General features: G+C 38.1%; 1 protein-coding gene across 4 annotated transcripts in view; it reads right to left on the bottom strand.

The window, feature by feature from the left end:
- Positions 1 to 4,972: 4,972 nt before the first annotated feature.
- Positions 4,973 to 24,015, bottom strand: part of NLGN1 (neuroligin 1) — a 565,297-nt gene continuing 546,254 nt past the window's right edge. For all 4 annotated transcript variants that reach the window (XM_075202152.1, XM_075202151.1, XM_075202153.1 and 1 more), the window contains 3 exons: positions 20,129 to 20,341; positions 8,265 to 9,054; positions 4,973 to 7,555 (listed from right to left, as the gene is read on the bottom strand). In XM_075202152.1, coding sequence (XP_075058253.1) covers positions 6,739 to 7,555; positions 8,265 to 9,054; positions 20,129 to 20,341 — 1,820 coding nt within the window. In that variant the 3' untranslated portion in view covers positions 4,973 to 6,738. The remainder of the gene's footprint in view (positions 7,556 to 8,264; positions 9,055 to 20,128; positions 20,342 to 24,015) is intronic.

The following is a 24,015-nucleotide window of genomic DNA, read 5'->3' as shown; positions in this document are numbered from 1 at the left end:
CATTTGCAGTCAATTTTGACCACCTCATGATATTATTTTCATACACTTTCAAACAAAGACTGCAGATTTAGAAGACCAGATCTATTATTTGTATTTCAACAATGACAATTAGCAGTGGAGCAATGGAGCTCTCCTGTTTGTATGTTGCCTATATAACACCTATCCGGCTCGGCTCAGTACTCGGATCTGCTAAGTTCGGGTGTGTTCGGTTCTCAGGGAACCGAGCCTGAGCATCTCTAGTTAAAATGCAAGTGCCCACCCCCACCCCAAACAAGGCAAGCGAGCATCCACATTGCCAGCTTAGGCTGATATCAGTTGGCCCCATTATAGCAGGAATATTCAAACATCCCTGGGCAGTGGGTGTGGGTTAAGAAGTAAAGTAGAATTAAATTATTTTACAAGGTGCTTTACTGATCTCAGCATGTCCTGGTCACCTTAAAGTGGTTGGGTATGCTGGCACCCCTGGTACTGCAAGGTCTAGCATACCCATACAAAACACAAACGCACACCAGTAAAAAAAAACTGTATTTTAAATAGATACACCACACATTCTTTCACCAGTTTAATGGCTTATTTAATTCCATAGATGACGCCTGGCACCTCTGGAATCTTCGAATGCCAATCCTGGACTTGGCAAAATAAAAATATTAAAATGCCAATGAACATGCTTATAATGGAACCTCACTCCAAATGAGCAATTACAGACATTGCAATCATAATTATTTGCTAGGCAAGCCCCACACTACTTACTCACCATCAGCAGGCCCAAGGAAGGCCCAGGTTCTTTTCTACAAGTTCTTCCACTCTGCACCCCTTAAATATAACTTTACATTTTTTTTTTACTAAATTATAGCTCGATGGAGTCTGAAAGTAAGTGACCATCTGGCTGCATTAATTTCATGCGTCACATTTGTCACTATTTTAAAGTTTTAATTACGCAGTTTTATGTGTACACAAAAATGCACTTTCCCATATACACTAAGCCTACATAGTGCAAAAATTCAGAAAAGGTGCAAAGATCAGGTACCCCATGTTACAAGGCTTTGTGGACATACATTAACCTGGGATGCTCTCCCAAAATGTGCTCTCATATCCACCCCTTGAAGGTCATTTGAATATCCATTTCTTGAGCATACAATCAGGCACATTACTGCAGCTCATCCACATTCAGCAAGAAACCCATCCAACCAGCTTCTGCCATGAGCAGAAGCAAAACTGTTGCTTCCGCTGTAGTCACTGCCATTTAGGCTCCATAATCCTTGTGCATAGCAGAAAAACAGGAACAACTCCACAAAAAAACAGAAAAAGTAAAGATACCATTTGCGATGAAGACCTTCATCTTCAGTATATGTTACATTTCTGAGGATGTACATATAAAATATTTTTCAGATCCACAAAAAGCAGCTACTACTTAAAAAAACCAGGAAACATTAGATAAACTGCATTTCCAACTATATACCATTAGTATGAAATTACTATGCCAATAAACATTGGAACAAAAGGAAAGGCTTTTATTTCATAATTGTATGACTCTAACACAATGTACAGCCATATCTGTAATAACCCCCTCCCTTAAAAGCTTTCAATGACAATAACAAGATGAAACGTATATTATATTTGATCAGATTAAAAAGTCAGACAGTTATTATAAGTACTTACATAAGATCCTCTAGGCATAAAATACAATACTTGTGTCAAATAGAATGTATACTTTTCTAAATTAACTAAATAATGTTGTATTTAAAACAAAATGATTATTTGGTCCAGGTTTTTGAAGCATATGTCATGAATTTGAGCCTATTATTTTGATGGGCTCTTGCATGTGACTTATATTTCTATTCTTTCAACCCTCCATGAATATGTTACAGTATTTCAGACTGTATGAGTTTCATTTTTTTGACAGACAAAAGCGCTTACACCAGCAACTACATCAACTTACATCCAAATCCATCTGTCAAATAAATAATTAAAGATCTTATAACTTGACAAAATCACAGGGACTGTACACATAAGTGGCATTAAGCACTGCTTGTAAGTACTGTCAGCTTTTGGCTGGGATGGAACATTCAGTATCATAGGTGGCTGCATCTAATTGATAGTGAGCAGCTTACAACCAATCATCACCATCTGCATTTATTTATATAGCGCCACTAATTCCGCAGCGCTGTACAGAGAACTCACATCAGTCCCTGTCCTATTGGGGCTTACAGTCTAAATTCCCTAACACACATACATACACATATACACACCCAGACTAGGGTCAATCTGGTAGCAGCCAATTAACCTACTAGTATGTTTTTGGAGTGTGGGAGGAAACCGGAGCACCCGGAGGAAACCCACACAAACACGGGGAGAACATACAAACTCCTTACAGATAAGGCCATGGTCAGGAATTGAACTCATGACCCCAGTGCTGTAAGGCAGAAGTGCTAACCACTACGCCATTGAGCTGCCCACAACCAATCAGATGTAACGCTGTAAGGCACTGAGCTTCCAGCCTCCTTTTCAAAGCACTTTGGTTGAAAGCTATCAAACCTAACTTTCTGGACTTAATTCCGTTTAAAATATAATTCCACCAACAACACACTGCTGGTATGAGCATGCAAATGTGAGTTGAGCAGCAGTAGAGTGTGCACAAAACATTTGAGAATACATCATATTGCATAAATACAAGGGGCACCAGATAAGTAATTAACAAAAAAGATGTCCCTATACCTCATTTCTCCCACTAAAAGGGGATGAGTTACTATACTTCCTATTCCTTGTCCACTGTCAGAGAGGTCTTTTGGGAGTACAACGCCCAGGTGCTGGCATTGTGCAGCTAAGCATGTAAACAGATTATCCACACATTATCCACACAGTTATTGTTGACAGACCCACTCTTCTCCAGACTAATTAACTCAGAGGTGCATATTCAATTAGCTTCCGGAATCGCTGCCGCACACATAAAGTGCAATTACAGTACCGCCACATGGTAGACTTCCCTTCGCAACCCAATGGGGTGCGAAAGGAGATCTGCTGTGTAGTGATAACGGGAAGGTGGTGGCCGTGCGTAGCCGCAATCCCAGAAGATAATTGAATATGCCCCTGAGTGTTTGTCACCAAGAGAGCTGGGGGTCTAGTAACTTCTGGGTAGGGCTGTAGAGAATCCCTTTTAACATCAGATAATTCCTTGGCTGAGCTGCGGTTAATCTGATCACACACTGCCCAATGAATGGAGAGATTTAGAAATCTTGTCTCTGCCCCTGATCAGACTTTATGGCACCCTCAATATGGTCAACAGAGTGACTAGGGAATAAAGTATGATGGAGGATGGCTTAGAATGGGACAACTAGATCGCTAACACTGAGCAGGATCTGCGGGTCCGTTAGTGAAGAGAGGCCTTGGCGCAGGGTGCTGAGAGAGCCGGTATCCCAGGCAGGGAGACACAGGACTGCTGCCAATGTTAACTTGCAATAGGATCCGATACATTTGAAATTCAATATCGGTATGGACATCGGCAATGAATCAGAAACTACACCCCACACAGGGTAACTACCAGCCAGGGTTTTGCTATCCAATATTCATATGGCTATAATTTGCTAATATTATTATGTTGCTGTTATTTTTATGCTGTTTTGTACGTATTTACATAAATGAACCGCACTTTTATATTTGTACATAATCCTTGCCTGAGCAATTTGTATCTGCATCAATATCAGTACGGACACCAGCAGTGGACAGTCTCAGGTTGGAGACTAAGCCCCATACAAGGTAACTACCTACCAGAGTTTGGCAAGTGAGTGGTTGTAATTTGCTAATGCTATTGTATTACTATTTTTCTTATATTGTTCCGTGTGGTGTTCTTTATGTTGTTCTGTGTGTTGGATAAGCAAGTTGGATCAGTATGATGACAGCATGTGTTTCCAATTGAAGAAGTGTGCGGCAGTGCAGGCTGACGTCATTGCGATGTCTGTCACTAGAAATTTAAAGCAGCAATGTCGGGACCCCTAAGGTTAAGTATTTAAACACTTAACCTGACATTGCCGCTTTAAATTTCTAGTGACAGACGTCGCAATGACGTCAGCCTGCACTGCCGCACACTTCTTCAATCGAAAACACATGCTGTCATCATGCTGATCCAATCGGAGATCTCCAGCGTCGTCTTCAAGGTAAGGCTGTTTATGTTTCATTGGGTTTTGCAGCTTTTCGGGTTTTTTTTGTAGGGCTTGTCCATGTCGACATAGTGGTAATCGTTTTTATGATTACCACCATTATATTTGTCCCTAATCCTTTTCCTGAGCGATTTATACTCACATGGGCACACTCCAGACACTTTACAGTAATGTTTTGGGATCAAGTTTTACTTAGAATATTCCACCCAATTCATTGCTTTATATTTTGTTCCTAGTGTTTTTGGTAGACTTTTTTTAAAAAACATTCTCTGAGTTATTGGAAACCAGGGGGTAAATGTATCAAGCTGAGAGTTTTCCGGCGGGTTTGAAAAACCAATCAGATTCTACCTGTCATTTATTTAGTGCATTTTGCAAAATGACAGCTAGAACCTGATTGGTTGCCATAGGCAACATCTCCACTTTTCAAACCCGCTGGAAAACTCTCAGCTTGATACATTTACCCCCAGATCTTACTTCCAATAGAACATCGCTTGCACCTTGGAAGTGTACTTTACACCAAAAATGAAATTTATAGGTGTATTTTGAATGGTGTATAAAAGTGATATGTTTAAAAGTCCTGCTGTCCCCTATTAACTAATTTAAGACATACATAAATTTAAACCAAGCAGAAGTGTAGGAGCTGCACTGCCTGTTCCCAGTCACATCCATGCCCTGCAGCCGCTGCACCCTCTGCACTACTTATTGTTACCCCCCTGGTGAAGGCAATACTTGGTGAATACTAATATCCTCGTATTTCGCTGTAAGAATACTTGATAATAAATATTACCTTTTTTAGGAAAAGAATGACAAAACAGTAATCAACACATCGGCTCTTTAATGAGCAAAATCATTATTTTTTTCAGCATTGGAATAATATTGTTTATCCAGATTATCTTTATTTCACTCAGTGACCAGTTTTCTAGTCAAGAAGTACAAAGTAATTTTCATTAAGTAATATACAATTTCTGTGTGTAATAAGCCTTTATTTTTGAAAAAGAGTAACTGAAAAGAAAGTTACTGCAGTTAGTTTGTCAGAGAAACTTATTTGCATTATCTTACAAACTATCAAAATTACTAATAATTTTGGAAAATGTAAAAAAAACAAAGAAAAAAAAAAAGAAGAGAGAAAAAAAAAGAAAAAGTACATTAACTGCTGTCTAATAGAAATATACAGATAAGAGAGAAATTATTTCTTAGTGATGTGCTCTTAAGTCCACCTCTATCATTTCCCATATAAATGTACATCTGATACATATACAAACACCTTGAAAAGACTGTGATAAATACTCTTCCTGATAAACATTAGGGAAATTAATACTTTTGTGGTTGAATAATATTAGTATAAAATTACAGAGGCAGAATTGGGTTTATAAATGTTGTTGGCACCCTTCATAATAGTGTATTCTTGGTATCTACATATGTATACATTTTACTTATATACTGCTGTGAGGTAACATCAATATAAAATAAATTTACAGTGGTAAAGAAAAAAAAATATACGATTTGTCATTTTTTTTTAACACATGTGGACATGCAACATGAGAACCATTTTTAAAAAAATATCAATAGCGGGACAATTACTTAAGTTTTCTTTGGACACATTGTTACTTACCATGACTAGCAATCGCATCCGATCTCCACTATAGTAAATAAAATTCAAATACCATTAAACTTAATATTTCTAGAAATTGCTCAGGCTGCTAAAAGAAATATAATACTTTTAAAAACACATTTCCTTTGGGATTTACACTGGTAAGTAGGTTATCACCCTCAGCTTACAATATGCACCTTTAAATTCTAGCTCAGTAAAATACAGAGGACAATACGGTGAATTATTGGACTTTAATTACTTCACCCTCCCTTTTAAAAATCTTCTAAAAGTTTGCCAATTCCTGTAGTAATATTTTATAAAAACTTTAATGGGATGAGGACAATTTTAATGGTGGCTTAATCAGCAGCACAGCCACCAAGCATACAAATTATCATGCACTTCGTGCTAAAAATAACCGGTTTCCTTTATTCCCACAATTGATAGTGACAGCACTTACGTGATAATGTTGTACCTGCCAGGATTTAAAACTCTTTGTTCTATTGGCAGTTTGTAGAATGTGGCCTAAGTTAAGGCCTTAACAGCATTGGTGCTTTGTGCACTTATATATGATTTACACAATAAAACATTTTAAAATAAAAAATAGGGTGAAAAATATCAGACATTCCATGAGTGAGTCCATTGTGCATATAAATACAATTTAAGTCTTTGTCCTCTCTTTTTTTGTATAGCACATGCCTAAAGCCAATTTGAAACTTAACTCCTAAAAAAAAAGTTTAATATGAATTAAAAATAAAACGAAAACCTATCATTCACAACAATTGTTTCAATTGCTGCGTTTGTCCATTTTGAATATTTACATGGGTTTTTCTTTCTAAAACTCCAAAAAGTTTTTGATATGTATATGCATTATGCAAATTGTAATCCTCCACATTTAAATAGCATGAGTCCTGTGGGTTGAAAATCCAAGAAATTCCCATTAGGGTCAACTACTGTAATACATCAAAAATAAAGTCTGTGTCCGGTCTAGTCTGGCTATACTCTGGTTGTAGAATGTGAATGTGGATGCGGATGTGGGTGTGGATGCGGATGGGGAAGTGTGTTATTCTGTCCTGCAGTAAAGGTATTGAAGGCATGTATGGGCTGAATCCCCGGTATAGTGTTAGGAATCATTGTTATAGTATTGGGGGTCATTAAGGGAATATCATCTGGGGATCTTCTCATTGCTAGAGTGTAGTCCGGAGGGCAGGCGTTTCTAAGAACAACCTCATGAGGATGGATGGATTCACATTCATGGTCCAAGTCTGTGTGCTTCATTTGTAGGGACATAATTTCCTCTTCTTGTGCATGGGCTATGTCATTAGTAGTGTTGCGCTGAGGACTACATCTCCTATGCACATCATGTCTCCTTTTATCCTTTTTGTAATATAATGCTGCAAATGCCAAAATGTTAAGAAATAGCAGAGACGCACCAACGGCAATAGTAACACTCAACTCTGTAGAATAGTCTCTTTCCAAAGAAAATGGACTAGGCTGTTGTTTGAAATTATCTTCATTAATTGTAGGGAATGCTGAAGTTACAGGAACAAGTATTTTCCTCGTTGATCTAGAAGTGATATCAGTAGATGGCCCTTTTGTTGTGGTAAGGTCATTGATAACATGAAGATGTGGAACCAGCTCTAACCAAAGGTTTACTTTATTAGCCCTATAATGTTCTTTAACTCTGGGTTTTAATCCAATGTGAAGATACAGTTGGTCCTTTTGTGAGTATCTAGTCCATGCAACCTCTTCAAAACGATTTGGTTTTGTGTGGATGAATTTTGTATCTTGGGGAACAGGTTGATTTGGATCTCTAAAAGAGAAACACATTTTATTCCAACAGTATTTGTAAGCATTTTTAATCATTCGTATATGAGCCAATACTTCCATACACTTATTTGTAGGTACGCAATATAATTCAAAAGGTCTAATATTATTGTGAAACATGTATATATGGAATTGGAAATGAGATATTAAGACTCTTCCCATTGCCTAATAAATGCAGAAAATGATCTCTTACTATTTTGAGCTGACATCACCACTGCTGCAACTTTTCAACATAATTTGTAGATAATTCAATGTAAAAATATATTTATTCATTTTCCCATAGTTTAAAAAAAAAATAATACTAATAGAATTATGTGTGAGAGTCCTAGAGTGTCAAATAAACTGTGTACAGAAAGTACTGTCCTCTCAGAACTTATGTTATTCCCAATATTAAAATACATGCCTTATGACCTTTGATTTGTAAAACATTTGAATGTTGTATGGTTAGTGGAATGATGTAACTTTGAAGGGATATTTTAATTATGGGATCAAACAAAAGGTTACAAATAAACATAACAGTATTATTTTGGATCTATCGCCAGTTTTCAGTACATGCTGTGTTTTAAATGGTCACGTGTTAAAAATAATATTTATTAATGTATATTGACTAATATATATAAATTCATATGTGTATTGTAAATCATGATGGAATTGTTTTGTCACAAGTAAATTAAAGAAGAAAAAATACTACTTACCCAGTTTTAGCAAAGTTTGTCCAATATGTCATTACTACCGCACTTAGCATAACATCATTTTTGGAGAAATTGCATGGGAATAACTCTGTAGGTCCAATCATAGGAATCCCAAAGACATAAGGGACCTCATCCCCATGGGATGCATCTGCCCAAGCAGGCACTTGATCTGATTGGCAATGATGATAAAAGGCATAGAAATATGTAGGCGAACCAAAGTTTGAGTGCAGATCTGCAGTCGCTACTGCTGGTGCAACCCACTGATGGTCAGTGAACAACGCCAATAATGTTTTTCTTCTTGTCTCCGGATTATGTCGATCTGCCCAATCTGTGTACATAAATTTTATAGTTTCCCTCATTATATCTTTTCCTTCTGTATATCCATATAAATTATCCACAAAATTAGAAACTGCAAAGTCAAAATCACTTGCAGAAATGCCATCCTCATGGTCCACAATGCTTTCCACAAATTTAAGTCCTTCTCCTTGGTTTACACCCAACATGATATCATAGTTAAGGAATTCACCTTGTTCCATTAATATCTGAGGGTCGTCAGGTATGACGTCACCGTCAATTACTGGTCCAAAGGCTATATGATACCTTGCTGGCTGTATGTCTTGGTCCACAAGTTCTCTGTAAGGCTTTTTCTGCAGACATTCCACTAGTTCTACTGTATCAGTCATGTTACATCCCACCTTTGTTGCTAAAATCCGGGCATATTTAGCAGGCTGAAAACTAACTGCCCAACTAGACAGGGCTGTTCCACTTTGTGCAATTGCCCTTTGAAAAAGTCCTGTGAAAAATAAAGAAAAACTTTCAAATTAATTTACATATTGTACACATATAAAACATTTTTCGCAGTATTAATTTTAAATATGATTTTATTATTATGCGAAACTATTTAAAATATATTTCATTTATACAACATGCACAGCCATATAATGAGCAAAATATATGTACACATAAATGTTGTAAATAGTTGCAGTATTGTTGATGAAACTGGTGTGAAAAATACAAGGATGAATGCATGGAAATTAATATCTAAATGACTTAAATGTTGGAATTTAAAAATGGTGAAAGCTAGATCTGTGCTTATTTTATATGTTGGGCAGCACAGTGGCCTAGTGGTTAGCACTTGTGCTTCGCAGCACTGGGGTCATGAGTTTGATTCCTGACCATCTGTGTGGAGTTTGTATGTTCTCCCTGTGTTTGCGTGGGTTTCCTCCGGTTGCTCTGGTGTCCTCCCACACTCCAAAAACATACTGGTAGGTTAATTGGCTGATATCAAAAATTGACCCTGGTCTCTACCTCTCTGTATGTATATGTCTATGTGTGTGTCTATATTAGGGAATTTAGACTGTAAGCTCCAATGGGGCAGGGACTGATGTGAATGAGTTCTCTGTACAGCGCTGCGGAATTAGTGGCGTTATATAAATGATGATGATGATATGTTAATATCAACATTAAATATTCTTAATATAGTAGCTTTGTTTTAGAATGTTATCTATTTCGTGTATGTCTTTCTAAAAATAAAAGCAAACTCCATATTTATTATTATATATGAATATTAAGTGAAACCTGGATTTATTCAAAATTTTGTAACCCCAGACATTATATATTAATCTCTGGGTCAAATTAAATTATTAACTTCCAGACTAGTTGTATGAAGAATAATTATATTGAAATTGAATGTGGTCTGTAGTTATAAAATGTACCAATAATATATGTAAATGGGAAAATTGAACCATGACTTGAACTATAGCCAATATTCTCATTTCTATGATGGTATAACATTTTCATATACCCAAGTAATTGCTCCATTTGTTGGTCCTTTTTAGAAAGTATAATGTACAAAACTATATAAGCGTTTTTGTTTTGTTTTACATTTGTGGACCTTATGAATTATCAGGTCAAAGAAACATATCTTATATTTTCACACATTTGTTAAATTTAACATTTCATGTCTGTTAACAAGATATGTTATGATTTTTTATTAAATACCAATATTAGGGAGCCCTATGTCTATAATAACAGAGATACAGTGTATACCCCATTTCTATTCATCTCTTAGATAAATTAACCCCCTTGAGTACTAAGGATCAGTGGGACTTGTCGTTTACATGAACCCCTAAAGAGTCCCACTCATCCTCTGCATTTAAGGGGTTAAGAAAACCCACAGATCATTTATTACCGCAGAGAAAAGGAATCTTTACTCCATTAGAGACGTGTGTGTACACCAGCGTCACAGAATGTGTATGCAAGTGCACAGTCCATTGAAGTCAATGGGGAATGACAGGGACTGTGGGGGTGTAAGGAATTACTCTGATATTTGCACCTTCAGCCACTAGAGGTCTCTGTATTTGTAAACTTGACCTTAAATTTGCCCTTTTCTAGGATCGCAGTGTTGGAGAATCGATGAATGCAAGTGCCTTTAACATTACTGGTGATATTATCTGAAGTCCAATGGCTGAGCAGGCAGAATAACCAAGAACATGTCTGATCCAGAAAGTGCCTATCATAGGCCGAAATAGGAAACAGAATCCAAGATGGTTTCTCTTTGATCCCATACTTGCCATCTTAGAAAAGCGCAAATATAGGGAGCAAGTTCACAAATAAAGAGACCTCTAGTGGCTGGAGGTATCAGAGTAATTCCTTACAGGGAATCTCTTTTAGAGGCTCTATTTCCATATCCCTGGCATGGGCAGCACGGTGGCTTAGTGGTTATTATTGGGGTCATTAGTTTAAATCCCAAACATGGCCTTATCTGTGTGGAGTTTGTATGTTCTCCCCTTTAGGGAATTTAGACAATGGGGCAGAGACTGATGTGAGTGAGTTCTCAGTACAGTGCTGCGGAAATAGTGGCACTATATAAATAGCTGCTGCTGATGATGATGATTTAGAAAGCTGGGGTACCCTTGTTTGAAACAGGGAAGTTAAACAGATAGTGTGTTAAGACAGACAGTGGAACACTAGCAAGCTATTACATAGTACATTTTCTCACATTACAAGGAGCAATACATTTCCAGTCATTGACAGATTAATGAACTTAACAGTGAGGTTAGCTCTTCACTGACCCCTGTATATTCATTATTCCCACCAAGGAAGTAGTTTGGAGCAGACCATCATATCTCTGTTTGGTATGCTAGTACAAGGTGCACCAAACATAGTATGAATGCATTCGTTCCAAAATTATTTATTTATTTTGGTATATTTTGCATAGAGATGAGCGCACTCGGATTTATGAAATCCGAGCCCACCCGAACGTTGCCGATCCGAGTCGGATCCGAGACAGATCCGGGTATTGGTGCCAAATTCAAATCTGAAACTGAGGCTCTGACTCATAATCCCGTTGTCGGATCTCGCGATACTCGGATCCTATAAATTCCCCGCTAGTCGCCGCCATCTTCACTCGGGCATTGATCAGGGTAGAGGGAGGGTGTGTTAGGTGGTCCTCTGTCCTGCTATATCTCGTGCTGTTCAGTTAAATTCTGTGCTGTTCAGTTAAGTTCTGTGCTGTGCTGTGCTGTGCTGTGCTGTGCTCAGTCCAGTGGTGCTGTGTCCTGTGCTCTGTCCTTCTGAGGTCAGTGGTGCTGCTGGGTCCTGTGCTGTGTCCTGTTCAGTCCAGTGGTGCTGTGTCCTGTGCTCTGTGCTTCTAAGGGCATAGTTATTTCCCCAATATTCCAAAGTGTTTCAAAAAATAAAAAAAAGTTATTTAAAAAATACAAAAAACTAATTACATTTTTTTTTAATTACAACAAAATTTGCACAACCAATCCTGCAGTATAAGCCCATTGGTACTGCAATATTACCAAGTTCACACATTCAGCAGTAAAAGTCCAGTGGTTCTGCAATATTACAAAGTTCACACATTCTGCAGTATCAGTCCAGTGGTGCTGTGTCCTGTGCTCTGTCCTGCTGAGTTCAGTAGTGCTGCTGGGTCCTGCGCTGTGTCCTGTTCAGTCCAGTGGTGCTGTGTCCTGTGCTCTGTGCTTCTAAGGGCATAGTTATTTCCCCATTATTCCCAAGTTTTTTTTTTTAAAAAAAAAAAAGTTATAAAAAAAAAAAAAAATTATAACCAAATTTGAAAGGCCAATCCAGCAGTATATAAGCCCATTGGTACTGCAATATTACCAAGTTCACACATTCAGCAGTAAAAGTCCAGTGGTACTGCTATTACAAAGTTCACTGATTCAGCAGTGTATAAGTTCAGTAGTACGGCTATTACAAAGTTCACTGATTCAGCAGTGTATAAGTCCAGTGGTACTGCTATTACACAGTTCCCTGATTCAGCAGTGTATAAGTCCAGTGGTACTGCTATTACAAAGTTCACTGATTCAGCAGTGTATAAGTTCAGTAGTACGGCTATTACAAAGTTCACTGATTCAGCAGTGTATAAGTCCAGTGGTACTGCTATTACACAGTTCCCTGATTCAGCAGTGTATAAGTCCAGTGGTACTGCTATTACAAAGTTCACTGATTCAGCAGTGTATTAGTCCAGTGGTACTGCTATTACAAAGTTCACTGATTCAGCAGTATAAGTCCAGTGCTACTCTCCTGTGCCGCATATAATTTTTAAAGGCTTTGCCGAGTGTGTGTGGCTTAGAGGTACGCTCTCTTGTGCTACATATAATGGAAAACCAAAATTTGGAGGATAAAGTAGGGAAAGATCAAGACCCACTTCCTCCTAATGCTGAAGCTGCTGCCACTAGTCATGACATAGATGATGAAATGCCATCAACGTCGTCTGGCAAGCCCGATGCCCAATCTCCTAGTACAGGGCATGTAAAATCCAAAAAGCCCAAGTTCTCCAAAAATAGCAAAAAGAGAAACTTAAAATCATCTGAGGAGAAACGTAAAGTTGGCAATATGCCATTTACGACACGTAGTGGCAAGGAACGGCTTAGGCCCTGGCCCCTGTTCATGACTAGTGGTCCAGCTTCACCCAAGGATCTAAGCCCTCCTCCCCCCCCTACAAAAAATTTAAGAGAGTTATGCTGTCAGCCACAACAACAAAACAGCAAAGAACTCTGCCTTCTAAACAGATGACATCACAAATCCCCAAGGCGAGTCAAAGGGTGTTGTTGGTTGTGAACCCTGACCTTCCCATCACTGTATGGGAAGAGGTGACTCCATCCAGCATTTGCAGCACGCCCTCTGCATATGCTGGAAGGATCACCCACAGTCCAGTTACAGATTTGGCTAATGAAGGTGTGAATGTTGTACACTGGGAGGAGGATATTGATGTAGCTGGCGCTGAGGAGGATGTTGATGATTATGATGCAGACAGATACCAAATTGCCTTTCTCAATTTCTATTTATATTCTAGATTATATAACGGCTGAAAAGTTTTCTGTTTTACTCCTAGTGGAGAGGGGATCTGATGCAGACAGATACCAAACTGCCTTTGTCCATTTCTTTGTATATTTGAATTTCTAGTTCTACAGTCTATGCAGGCTGCTTTATTTATATTCAACTACAAGTGTAGGGCGGGGGGGGCATAGATAGCCACCAAAGTAACGTGGTCCATTTAATTTCACTTTCTAGCTCCACAGTCCGTGCAGCCTGCTTTTTTTATCTTGAAAGTATTTATATTTACAAGCCTTGCAATCTAAATTAACTAAAGGTAGTGATGTGCTAGAACTCCAAAAGGCAGTTTGGAAGCCACTGTACAAACTGGCTCTATTTTTTAACTGAGTTGTCCCCCCTCCAGTGTGTACTCGGAAAGAGTTTTTAGTGCAGCGGGAAACCTGGTCAGTGAGCGGCGAAGGAGGTTGCTTCCTCACAACGTTGAAAAAATGATGTTTATAAAAATGAATAATCAATTACTCAATGAAGTACAGCACTGCCCTCCAGACAGTACAGAGGGACTGTGGTTGTGGAGTCCAGCGGGGACGAATTGATAATGTGTGAGGAGGAGGAAGTACACACTGTAGGGGGAGAGGAATCAGAGGTTGAGGATGAGGACGACATCTTTCCTCAGTAGAGCCTGTTTAGTTTGTACAGGGAGAGATGAATTGTTTTATTGGTGTGGGGGCCCAAACAAACCAATCATTTCAGCCACAGTTGTTTGGTAGGCCCCGTCGCTGAAATGATTGGTTTGTTAAAGTGTGCATGTCCTATTTCAACAACATAAGGGTGGGTGGGAGGGCCCAAGGACAATTCCATCTTGCAACTTTTTTTTTGGCATTATGTGACCATTCAACAGTCGTTTGCCATGTTCAAAAAGTAAAAGAAAATGCCAACAAATTCAATAAATTAAATCAAAAGTTAAATGCCCTGTCATTATTTAAAACAAGAGGTTTTGACGTGCTAGAATTAGTGTACTGTTAAGATGTTATAAACACTACACTTGGAAATTGGAGGAGGTATTGTGGCCCCGGTATCAAATTGGGTACCGGGGCCACCCCACTACGCAGTCCAGATACTTGTTTGGTGGAATTCAGACCAGTTGAGGGTGTATTTATTTTATTGTGGCCCGGTATCAAATTGGGTACCGGGGCCACCCCACTACGCAGTCCAGATACTTGTTTGGTGGAATTCAGACCAGTTGAGGGTGTATTTATTTTATTGTGGCCCCGGTATCAAATTGGGTACCGGGGCCACCCCACTACGCAGTTCAGATACTTGTTTGGTGGAATTCAGACCAGTTGTGGGTTTTATTATTATATTGTGGGGACCACTCTATACCACACTACCACTCTATACCACTCTATTTAATACTTTAATTCTATTTAATACTTTAATTCTATTACTAATTCCCATAAAGAGGAACTGCAGCTTCTATTTAATACTTTAATTCTATTAGTAGTTACCATAAAGAGGAACAAAATAAACCAATTTTACCAAAAGTATAATATGACTTACAAACACTACACTTGAAAGATGGTGCCTTTAAATGAAAAAGTCAGTCTTCATTGCACGACTATGTGCAACAGGGACAGTTTTTTGGTATACAAAGTCAACCAATAACACTTCGACCCTGTCTGTCTTTAACATACTTGATGGGATCTCAATGATGAATGGTCTGTACCATGTTTAGAGGAGGTATTGTGGCCCCGGTACCAAATTGGGTACCGGGGCCACTCTACTATGCAGTCCAGATAGAGGTGTATCAGATATTAAACAACGTTGACTGTTGCTGCAAAAATTTTAAATAATATTGTGGGGAACACTACACTACGCAGTCCATAAACTTTTTGGGTGGAATTCAGACCTGTGTAGGGTTTTTTAATAATATTGTGGTGACCCACTCCTCTACGCAGTCCAGGTACATTATTCGGTGAGATTCATACCAGTTGATGGTTTTCTTATTATATATATTGTGGTGACCCACTCCTCTACGCAGTCCAGGTACATTATTGGTGCGAATCATACAAGTTCAGGGTTTTTAATTTATATTGTGGTGACCCACTCCTCTACGCAGTCCAGGTACATTATTCGGTGCGATTCATACCAGTTGATGGTTTTCTTATTATATATATTGTGGTGACCCACTCCTCTACGCAGTCCAGGTACATTATTGGTGCGAATCATACAAGTTCAGGGTTTTTAATTTATATTGTGGTGACCCACTCCTCTACGCAGTCCAGGTACATTATTGGTGCGAATCATACAAGTTGATGGTTTTCTTATTATATATATTGTGGTGACCCACTCCTCTACGCAGTCCAGGTACATGATTGGTGCGAATCATACAAGTTCAGGGTTTTTAATTTATATTGTGGTGACCCACTCCTCTAGGCAGTCCAGGTACATTATTCGGTGCGATTCATACCAGTTGATGGTTTTCTTATTATATATATTGTGGTGACCCACTCCTCTACGCAGTCCAGGTACATTATTGGTGCGAATCATACAAGTTCAGGGTTTTTAATTTATATTGTGGTGACCCACTCCTCTACGCAGTCCAGGTACATTATTCGGTGCGATTCATACCAGTTGATGGTTTTCTTATTATATATATTGTGGTGACCCACTCCTCTACGCAGTCCAGGTACATTATTCGGTGCGATTCATACCAGTTGATGGTTTTCTTATTATATATATTGTGGTGACCCACTCCTCTACGCAGTCCAGGTACATTATTGGTGCGAATCATACAAGTTCAGGGTTTTTAATTTATATTGTGGTGACCCACTCCTCTACGCAGTCCAGGTACATTATTGGAGCGAATCATACAAGTTCAGGGTTTTTAATTTATATTGTGGTAACCCACTCCTCTACGCAGTCCAGGTACATTATTGGTGCGAATCATACAAGTTCAGGGTTTTTAATTTATATTGTGGTGACCCACTCCTCTACGCAGTCCAGGTACATTATTGGTGCGAATCATGCAAGTTGATGGTTTTCTTATTATATATATTGTGGTGACCCACTCCTCTACGCAGTCCAGGTACATTATTGGTGCGAATCATACAAGTTGATGGTTTTCTTATTATATATATTGTGGTGACCCACTCCTCTACGCAGTCCAGGTACATTATTGGTGCGAATCATACAAGTTCAGGGTTTTTAATTTATATTGTGGTGACCCACTCCTCTACGCAGTCCAGGTACATTATTCAGTGCGATTCATACCAGTTGATGGTTTTCTTATTATATATATTGTGGTGACCCACTCCTCTACGCAGTCCAGGTACATTATTGGTGCGAAGCATACAAGTTCAGGGTTTTTAATTTATATTGTGGTGACCCACTCCTCTACGCAGTCCAGGTACATTATTCGGTGCGATTCATACCAGTTGATGGTTTTCTTATTATATATATTGTGGTGACCCACTCCTCTACGCAGTCCAGGTACATTATTGGTGCGAATCATACAAGTTCAGGGCTTTTAATTTATATCGTGGTGACCCACTCCTCTACGCAGTCCAGGTACATGTTTTGGTGCGATTAAGACCAGTTGATGGTTTTCTTATTATATTGTGGGGACCACTCCACTACGCAGTCCAGAAAGATAGCTCGTTGCAACGTTTTGGACTAAGAACTATATTGTGAGGTGTGCAGAATACACGGTAAATTAGTGGAAATGCTTGTTGTTGAGGTCAATAATAGGGTAGGAGTGAAAATAAGCCCAAAAAATTGATTTTTTAACTTTTTATGCTTTTTTCAAAAAAAATCCTAATCCAAAACCTTAAATCCGAACCAAAACCTTTCGGCAGGTGTTTTGCGAAACAAATCCGAACCCAAAACATCGAGAAAATCCGGATCCAAAACACAAAACACGAGACCTCAAAAGTCGCCCGTGCACATCCCTAATTTTGCATAGGTTTTAATAAAATAATATTAAAGAAAAAATATGACAAAGAATGTAACATTTTAGGCCGAAGTCCCATATTATATCTAACAAGAGCAGATGTTTTGATACCAAGTATAAATCATATTTATGATAAAAATCAAATTGATTTTAAGGGGATGATCTTTTTAACACTGTGAGCCTAAGGCCCATATGTCAAACGTAAAAGTATGAGATGGTAAATTATGAATACTTCTACTTAGATCTTTAATATCTTTGCTAAGTAGAATAACTTATGGGCCCGGAGATAAGTTCACTACTAAGATTTCAGATATCAATATTTGGACTTCCTCCAAAAAAGTTTTTTTTATAGCTGTACATTTAAGTCATTTATTAAATAAGGTTAATGAAATAGTCTATGCTTAGCAATGATCAGAAATTGAAAATAAGATGGATATGCTTAGAGCTGCCTTTATTAGTATGGCCTGTGCAATCTGCCTCTATCTGCAAGTGCAAACAAGTCAGGAGCACATTGTAAATGCTACTGTACTATATACTACTTAATAATGAACCACCCACATATCAGTCGATATGTTCAACCTAATTCTGTGATGATTCACATCAATGTGTAACTTTAACATTTAAAGAACTAGGTGGCACCAAAATCATCCTAGGTTTCAATGACGGTACTTCCCTAACTTTATTGCCAAACTGTCAGCTAACGGAAAGCTGGCTTATAATTGCTATTAGGATATTTTTTTCAATTTGTAGGCAAAATAAGTAGACTGATGGACATAAAGTTGGTGAGGTCACAAAACAAATAAGTAAGACATAATCCTGCTGGTTTCCTGTACAGGGCTTACCCCTTCATTACAGAGGTAGTTTGCAGCTAATTGACAACAATTGTGTTTTGCATTTTTTGTGCTACATTGGTTTGCTGTAAAAAACTGTTTACTTTTAATATAACCAAGGATTATTTTTTTTTATGTCAAATAGGGATTTTGGTACCATATTTTATGAGACATGGGAGGAAAAGGTAAATCATAAAAATTGTCTTTTATACTCCTGAGCCCCAGCCACCAAACCTTAACTCCTAACTGTCCTGGCTATCCTAAAAGGCCTGACTGGTGGGACATCAGGACAGTGATTTAGAATTAGGACTGTCCCGCCACTCAGAAATGTTTTCCCTACTGCCAGAGTGTTGGGACTTATAGTCTACCTTGCATATCCAGGCAACGTTGAACGGGTGGTGCAAGCAGCTGCCACTTGTGCACAAGGCGATGCAGGAGTGTATTTAGAGCGGAGAAGTTGGGGATGGTCTAGTGCTTCAGTAGCACTAGGCACGCTCCACAACATAGCACGGCAATGCCCCCAATACTCCAATATTACCGTTTTATGTCTTCTTTTTAGAGGGGACCTCTTTGTGTCCAGATTTCAAAACAAAATTTTTTGGAAGATATGAATAAACTATCCATTTCACTTGAATATTTTGTTTTTTATTCCCTTAGCTATGGAATTTTCAGAAAAACATAGCAATAACAAATACGTATATTTTACTATGATGCTCCAAGCTGGAGAGGCGTGCTGTTCATGTGTAACATGAGCCAGTGAGCAGAAATGCTGCAGGCAATTTGTGGTGTCGTGGAAATTTTTTAAAAAAAAAAAATATATATATAGATAGTATGTATACACCAAACCAGCACTGCTATACAGTTAAAATAATAAAGAAATACATTTTGATTTTGCATACCAAGGCAAAATATATTGGGTCATATTATGAATTTTTTTTATTTGTTAACTGTTTGCCATTTCTGGTTTAATATGTATATATATATATATATATATATATATATATATATATAACTAATTTTCCTCGTTTTGTTTATTATGAGTCTGGGAGGTTTGGAAGGAGAAGTGGTGGGAGAGAGGCCAGATGCTTTAACAGAGATAACAGAGATTGGGGGGGGGGGGGGGTCCCCCTAAGCAGGTGCTATCACCGGACACCATGCTACATCACATGATTTGTCCTGTGCTCTAAAGTCTAAATGAGGTCCAAATAAATCTATTTTATTCCATTCCCCTGTGTGGAACAGAAATGGACAAGGAAGAAATAACTGAGAGTAAAATAAAAAATGACTAAAAGCTCAAGGCTTTGACAATTTGGAATCATGCATGCAAAACATTTAAACTTCCTTCTTACAGACAGTAATAAATTCAACTCATGAATTTTCAGTGAGTATGTCTTATCTTGAAACTCCTCTTTTAACCTAGATAATGTTTCCTGAGCATCAACCATTAAAATAAAATTGTATTTTCCTTTTACAAGTCAAGGTTTCCTGTGAGAAGCCAGACTTGCCACTGAATAATAACAGAATACAATTGACCTCATTTAGTATGGTTCATTGGATGTTTCCCAAAAATACCTTTAAGGAAAAAGACATGCAATGCAGAAATGTGCCCTTGTAAGTTTCCCCAGTAAACATAAACACTTCCGTCACCAGAATTGTAATCATGCATTAAAATGTCAACACAAAAAGTATAATGACTTATACAAACTTGAGAACTAAAAGTACAGTCATGTGTGGTGGCATGCAGACACCAAAATTGACAAAATTTGCAAACTGCATAATACCTTTGGTTGAATTGCTCCAACGGTTACCTTCTGAATAGTGGGACAGAGTCAACAGATTGACACATGATGCACCCGCACCTGATCCAAAAACTGTTATTCTTAAAGGATCACCACCAAAGAAACCAATATTTTCACTAGTCCAACGTAAGGCTTGAATAAGGTCCAGGAGGCCATAATTTCCCTTTGCGGCTTGATCACCAGTGCTTAGGAAACCTGCAAATGAGTAAACGGATAATCTTACTAATAGGTGATCTCATTCAAATATTTGAAGTAAATACCACCTGATAGCTCTGATAATGAATGTCTAACAGAAGAATCTACCAGATGTGTGACAAATATCTGCTATGGCTGTGCACACCATTACCAGAACTTAGATACAATGCCTAACACACCTGATTACACATGTCACTTGAACAGAAGTCCATTACTTACGAAATAAAATTCCAACATTGTCATAGTTATCATAGGCAAAAGGTGTAGAATGGAATCAATTCACATAAATGTTTGTATGAAGGCTTCTAGTAACCCTTCTGCTCTTGGATAAAATGACTTGGCTCCCTGTCGCTGTTAGTGTTTATACGCCTACATTTTAACAAAGGAATACAGGTGGTAATGTTAATAGCAAAGATCTTCAGGGTCTACATTTAAATAGTGGTTCACCATAAAGGAAAACAATGAAAGTGTTCAGAAGTATGTGAGAAAGAAGCCAAAATGGGTTTAGCATGGGTTAATATTGGGTTATAATAAGGAACATTACAGATAAATAAAGTAAACAGAGGGCATAATGCATTGGAGAGCATTCCAATAGTTCTGTGATGGAATGCAATAACCTTATCGGTTGCAAATGGAGCTGTTGCTAGTTCTGTATATAACTAGATTTATAGACATGCAAACTAGAAAGTTATTTTGTCTTTGACTCCTCCCCTGGTTGTTCAGTTTCCATGGGTGCCTTCCAGGGGAGGACTGGCAAATTTTAGCCCAGGGGCAAGACTTGACTTGGCTGCCTATTAGGATCATTTTTAAGGTAAAAAAGAAGGTGGCCCAGTGACTCAGCCCAAGGTAGCACATTATTGGACTGGCCTGGGGGGCAGATGCCCCCCGACACCCCAGTCTGCCCCCAACGCCTTCCAGGTGGGCAGTGCATTACGACTATGTGATTGCAGTACATTGAATCATTGCATAGGAGGCCCAGCTCAACGGGATTCACCTGATTTGCTCTTTGTACCTTATAGTGCAGGAAGCTCCATGCTGCTGTGCCGATTATAGGTGCAGTCACGCTGTGCTTGTGAAATGCTTACTATCACTTTGTTTTGTTCTGATTGCAGTTCTACCCTCTGCATTTTTTATTCTGACTACTCTCTGGATCACTGCCTGCCCTGCCCTCAGCATTACACTCTGACGACTTGCTACATGACCTGACCCCTGAATTGGACTTTGCCTTTTCCCTGGAGGCTACCTGACTACATCGCAGACATAGCACCTTCTTTCTGCCCTGTGAGAGTACCTGTGTTTCTATATCATTGTCCAGTATCTTTTGGTTGGTGTCTCCAAAATATCTAGTGCCAGAGTCAGTCCTGGAATAAGACTCTACTACTATTTGCCTAAGACCTGGCAACAACTAAGTACCAGTTCATATTATGGGAAAGGGGGCAGCTAAAGGTGAAGACAACAACACAACCTGGTACTAGAGTATACTGGGAAGTTGACACTACAATTTGTATCATGTTAACATCATTGAATTACTTAAAGGATGATGTCTAAGGACTCCATATAGTTACCAATGTAAAACCACTGTTGGCAGTATCATTATAGAGAGCATATTTGCCTTTGTTAAAACAATTCTCTATATCAAAATAATGTAGTTGCATTGATTTATGTTATGTCATTGAAAAGTAGAAACACCCTAGATTTTTATGGTTATATAACATGAAATGAGTAAACAGTTATCCATGTAATTACCAGGACTGACCTACAAAGACTTGTATAAAACACAATGTTTATTGGTTTCAGCTACAATGGATAAGTGACTAAGCAAGACATGTGCCAGCTTAAAAGCATATATTAAAAGTCACATGATTGTAAACATGAATCAAAAAAGAAAATTATCTTACATGTAAAGCATATCATCTACAAGCAGGCAGTATTTCAATATTGAAAAAAATGAGTTCAGTAAATACAATAATTTCAGGTAAATGTATATTATAAAAAGGATCTAATGGGTAAAAATCTCTATTTAGCTATTTTGCTTAAGCCATGGGTGGATGTTTGTATGTTGGTATACAGTTTATTTTTTTTATTCTAAAGTTTATTAAAGCATAGATCAATTTGCAATGTTAGTCTGTAAATTTAAGCAGAAAAATATGTTAAAAAAACATTCATGTTACATTTTGTAATTCTCTCACTTCCTTGTACTTTAATTTCTTCCTATGTTGCTTAATTTCCTTTGTACAGACAAAATATTGTTTTGGCTGTTAATTATGTGATATATCATTTTTGTCTTAAAGAGTTATTTATTTTAATAAAGTCCTAATTTTCAGGCTATCTTTCCATGGATATCCTAATAACAAACTTGTGAATATCAGCATTAAAATAAAGTTAATGCTGAGAATTGTATAGATTTCAATGATGGAAATTTACTAACCACAACCTATGAAGACATGCCGTGACCTTTTTGACCTTGCCCATAGACAAACACTCTTTCTACTTTTGGTAAGTGTCCATTTGCAGGATTGCAAGCCCAGACAAAAGTAAACATCTGCCTACCATAATTTTTCAACTACCCTCTTAATAATTAAACCTTTTATTTTTAGTCCACCTAAAACAACGCTCAAGCCTCATTCAGATAAATTTTAATAGTAAGGTAACATCAGGTCCGTCTCCATTTAATATGGCATGTTTGCGGTTCTTAATGTTTTTGTAACAGTAGTAGAATTGCAGATTTTTTCCCATATAAAGTGCACTTGATTGATGCAAAAGGCTTCCCATTGAAATTATAAGCTTACAACTTATTACTGATTCCTCAAAGAATGTATGAAATTGAGGTCATTTCATGAGGGAAAATGTGCATTGTCCATCCTTTAAAGTTCATTTAAATACCAAGTATCCTGTAGTGCAACAAACAATCTATTTTATGCATGTGGGTTCAATCCTAGCGTATATCTGTGCCTAGCCCTATTAGATAATGAAATGTCAGGATCTACCCAGCTTCTCCCATCAGAAGGAGAAAATTTTTAAAACTCCACAGATTGCCATATTGACATGTTATTGCCATCAAAATTTGAGCAATCACATGAAAATTAGGACTATTATAACACAAAATTTGCAATTTTTGCAGCTTCGTAAATGATCCTCTATTTATGTAATATTTATAGCTGAAAAAACAAACCTTGCAATTAAGACATCATTATGATGGAAGACAAAAAAAGATCATGTGAATTGCAATTTAAAACAGTAATTATCAAACATGAAGGTGAACTCTGATAAGCACGAAGGGAGTTGTTCATATTTTCTTTCTACAACCTATAACATACAATGCATTGTTATATTGAAGATATCAATGCATGTTAGGTGGTAATTCCCTATTTTCATAGCAGAGATGTTATCGCTGCCATTTATACTGGCAACTTTTTAGTTTGAGTTTTGGGAGAAGTTCAATCAGGGGCGGATCCAGACTTTTGCTATACCCCGGGCGATTTTAGGGGGGGCGATTTAGACCCCGCCCCCTTTCTAATTTCTAAGGCTGCCGGCGGCTGCACAGTATGTGCAGGTCCGCTCTGCAGTGACAGTGTGCTGCCCCGCTGCTCTGATTCTGTTTAAAACACAATCAGAGCAGCCGGGGAGCACACTGTCACTGCTAAACGGACCTGCACAGCGTGCAGCCGCCGGCT

Source organism: Mixophyes fleayi, chromosome 3 (assembly GCF_038048845.1).
Source record: "Mixophyes fleayi isolate aMixFle1 chromosome 3, aMixFle1.hap1, whole genome shotgun sequence".
NCBI classification, from domain to species: domain Eukaryota; kingdom Metazoa; phylum Chordata; class Amphibia; order Anura; family Limnodynastidae; genus Mixophyes; species Mixophyes fleayi.
This window is presented reverse-complemented; position numbering and strand designations above follow the sequence as displayed.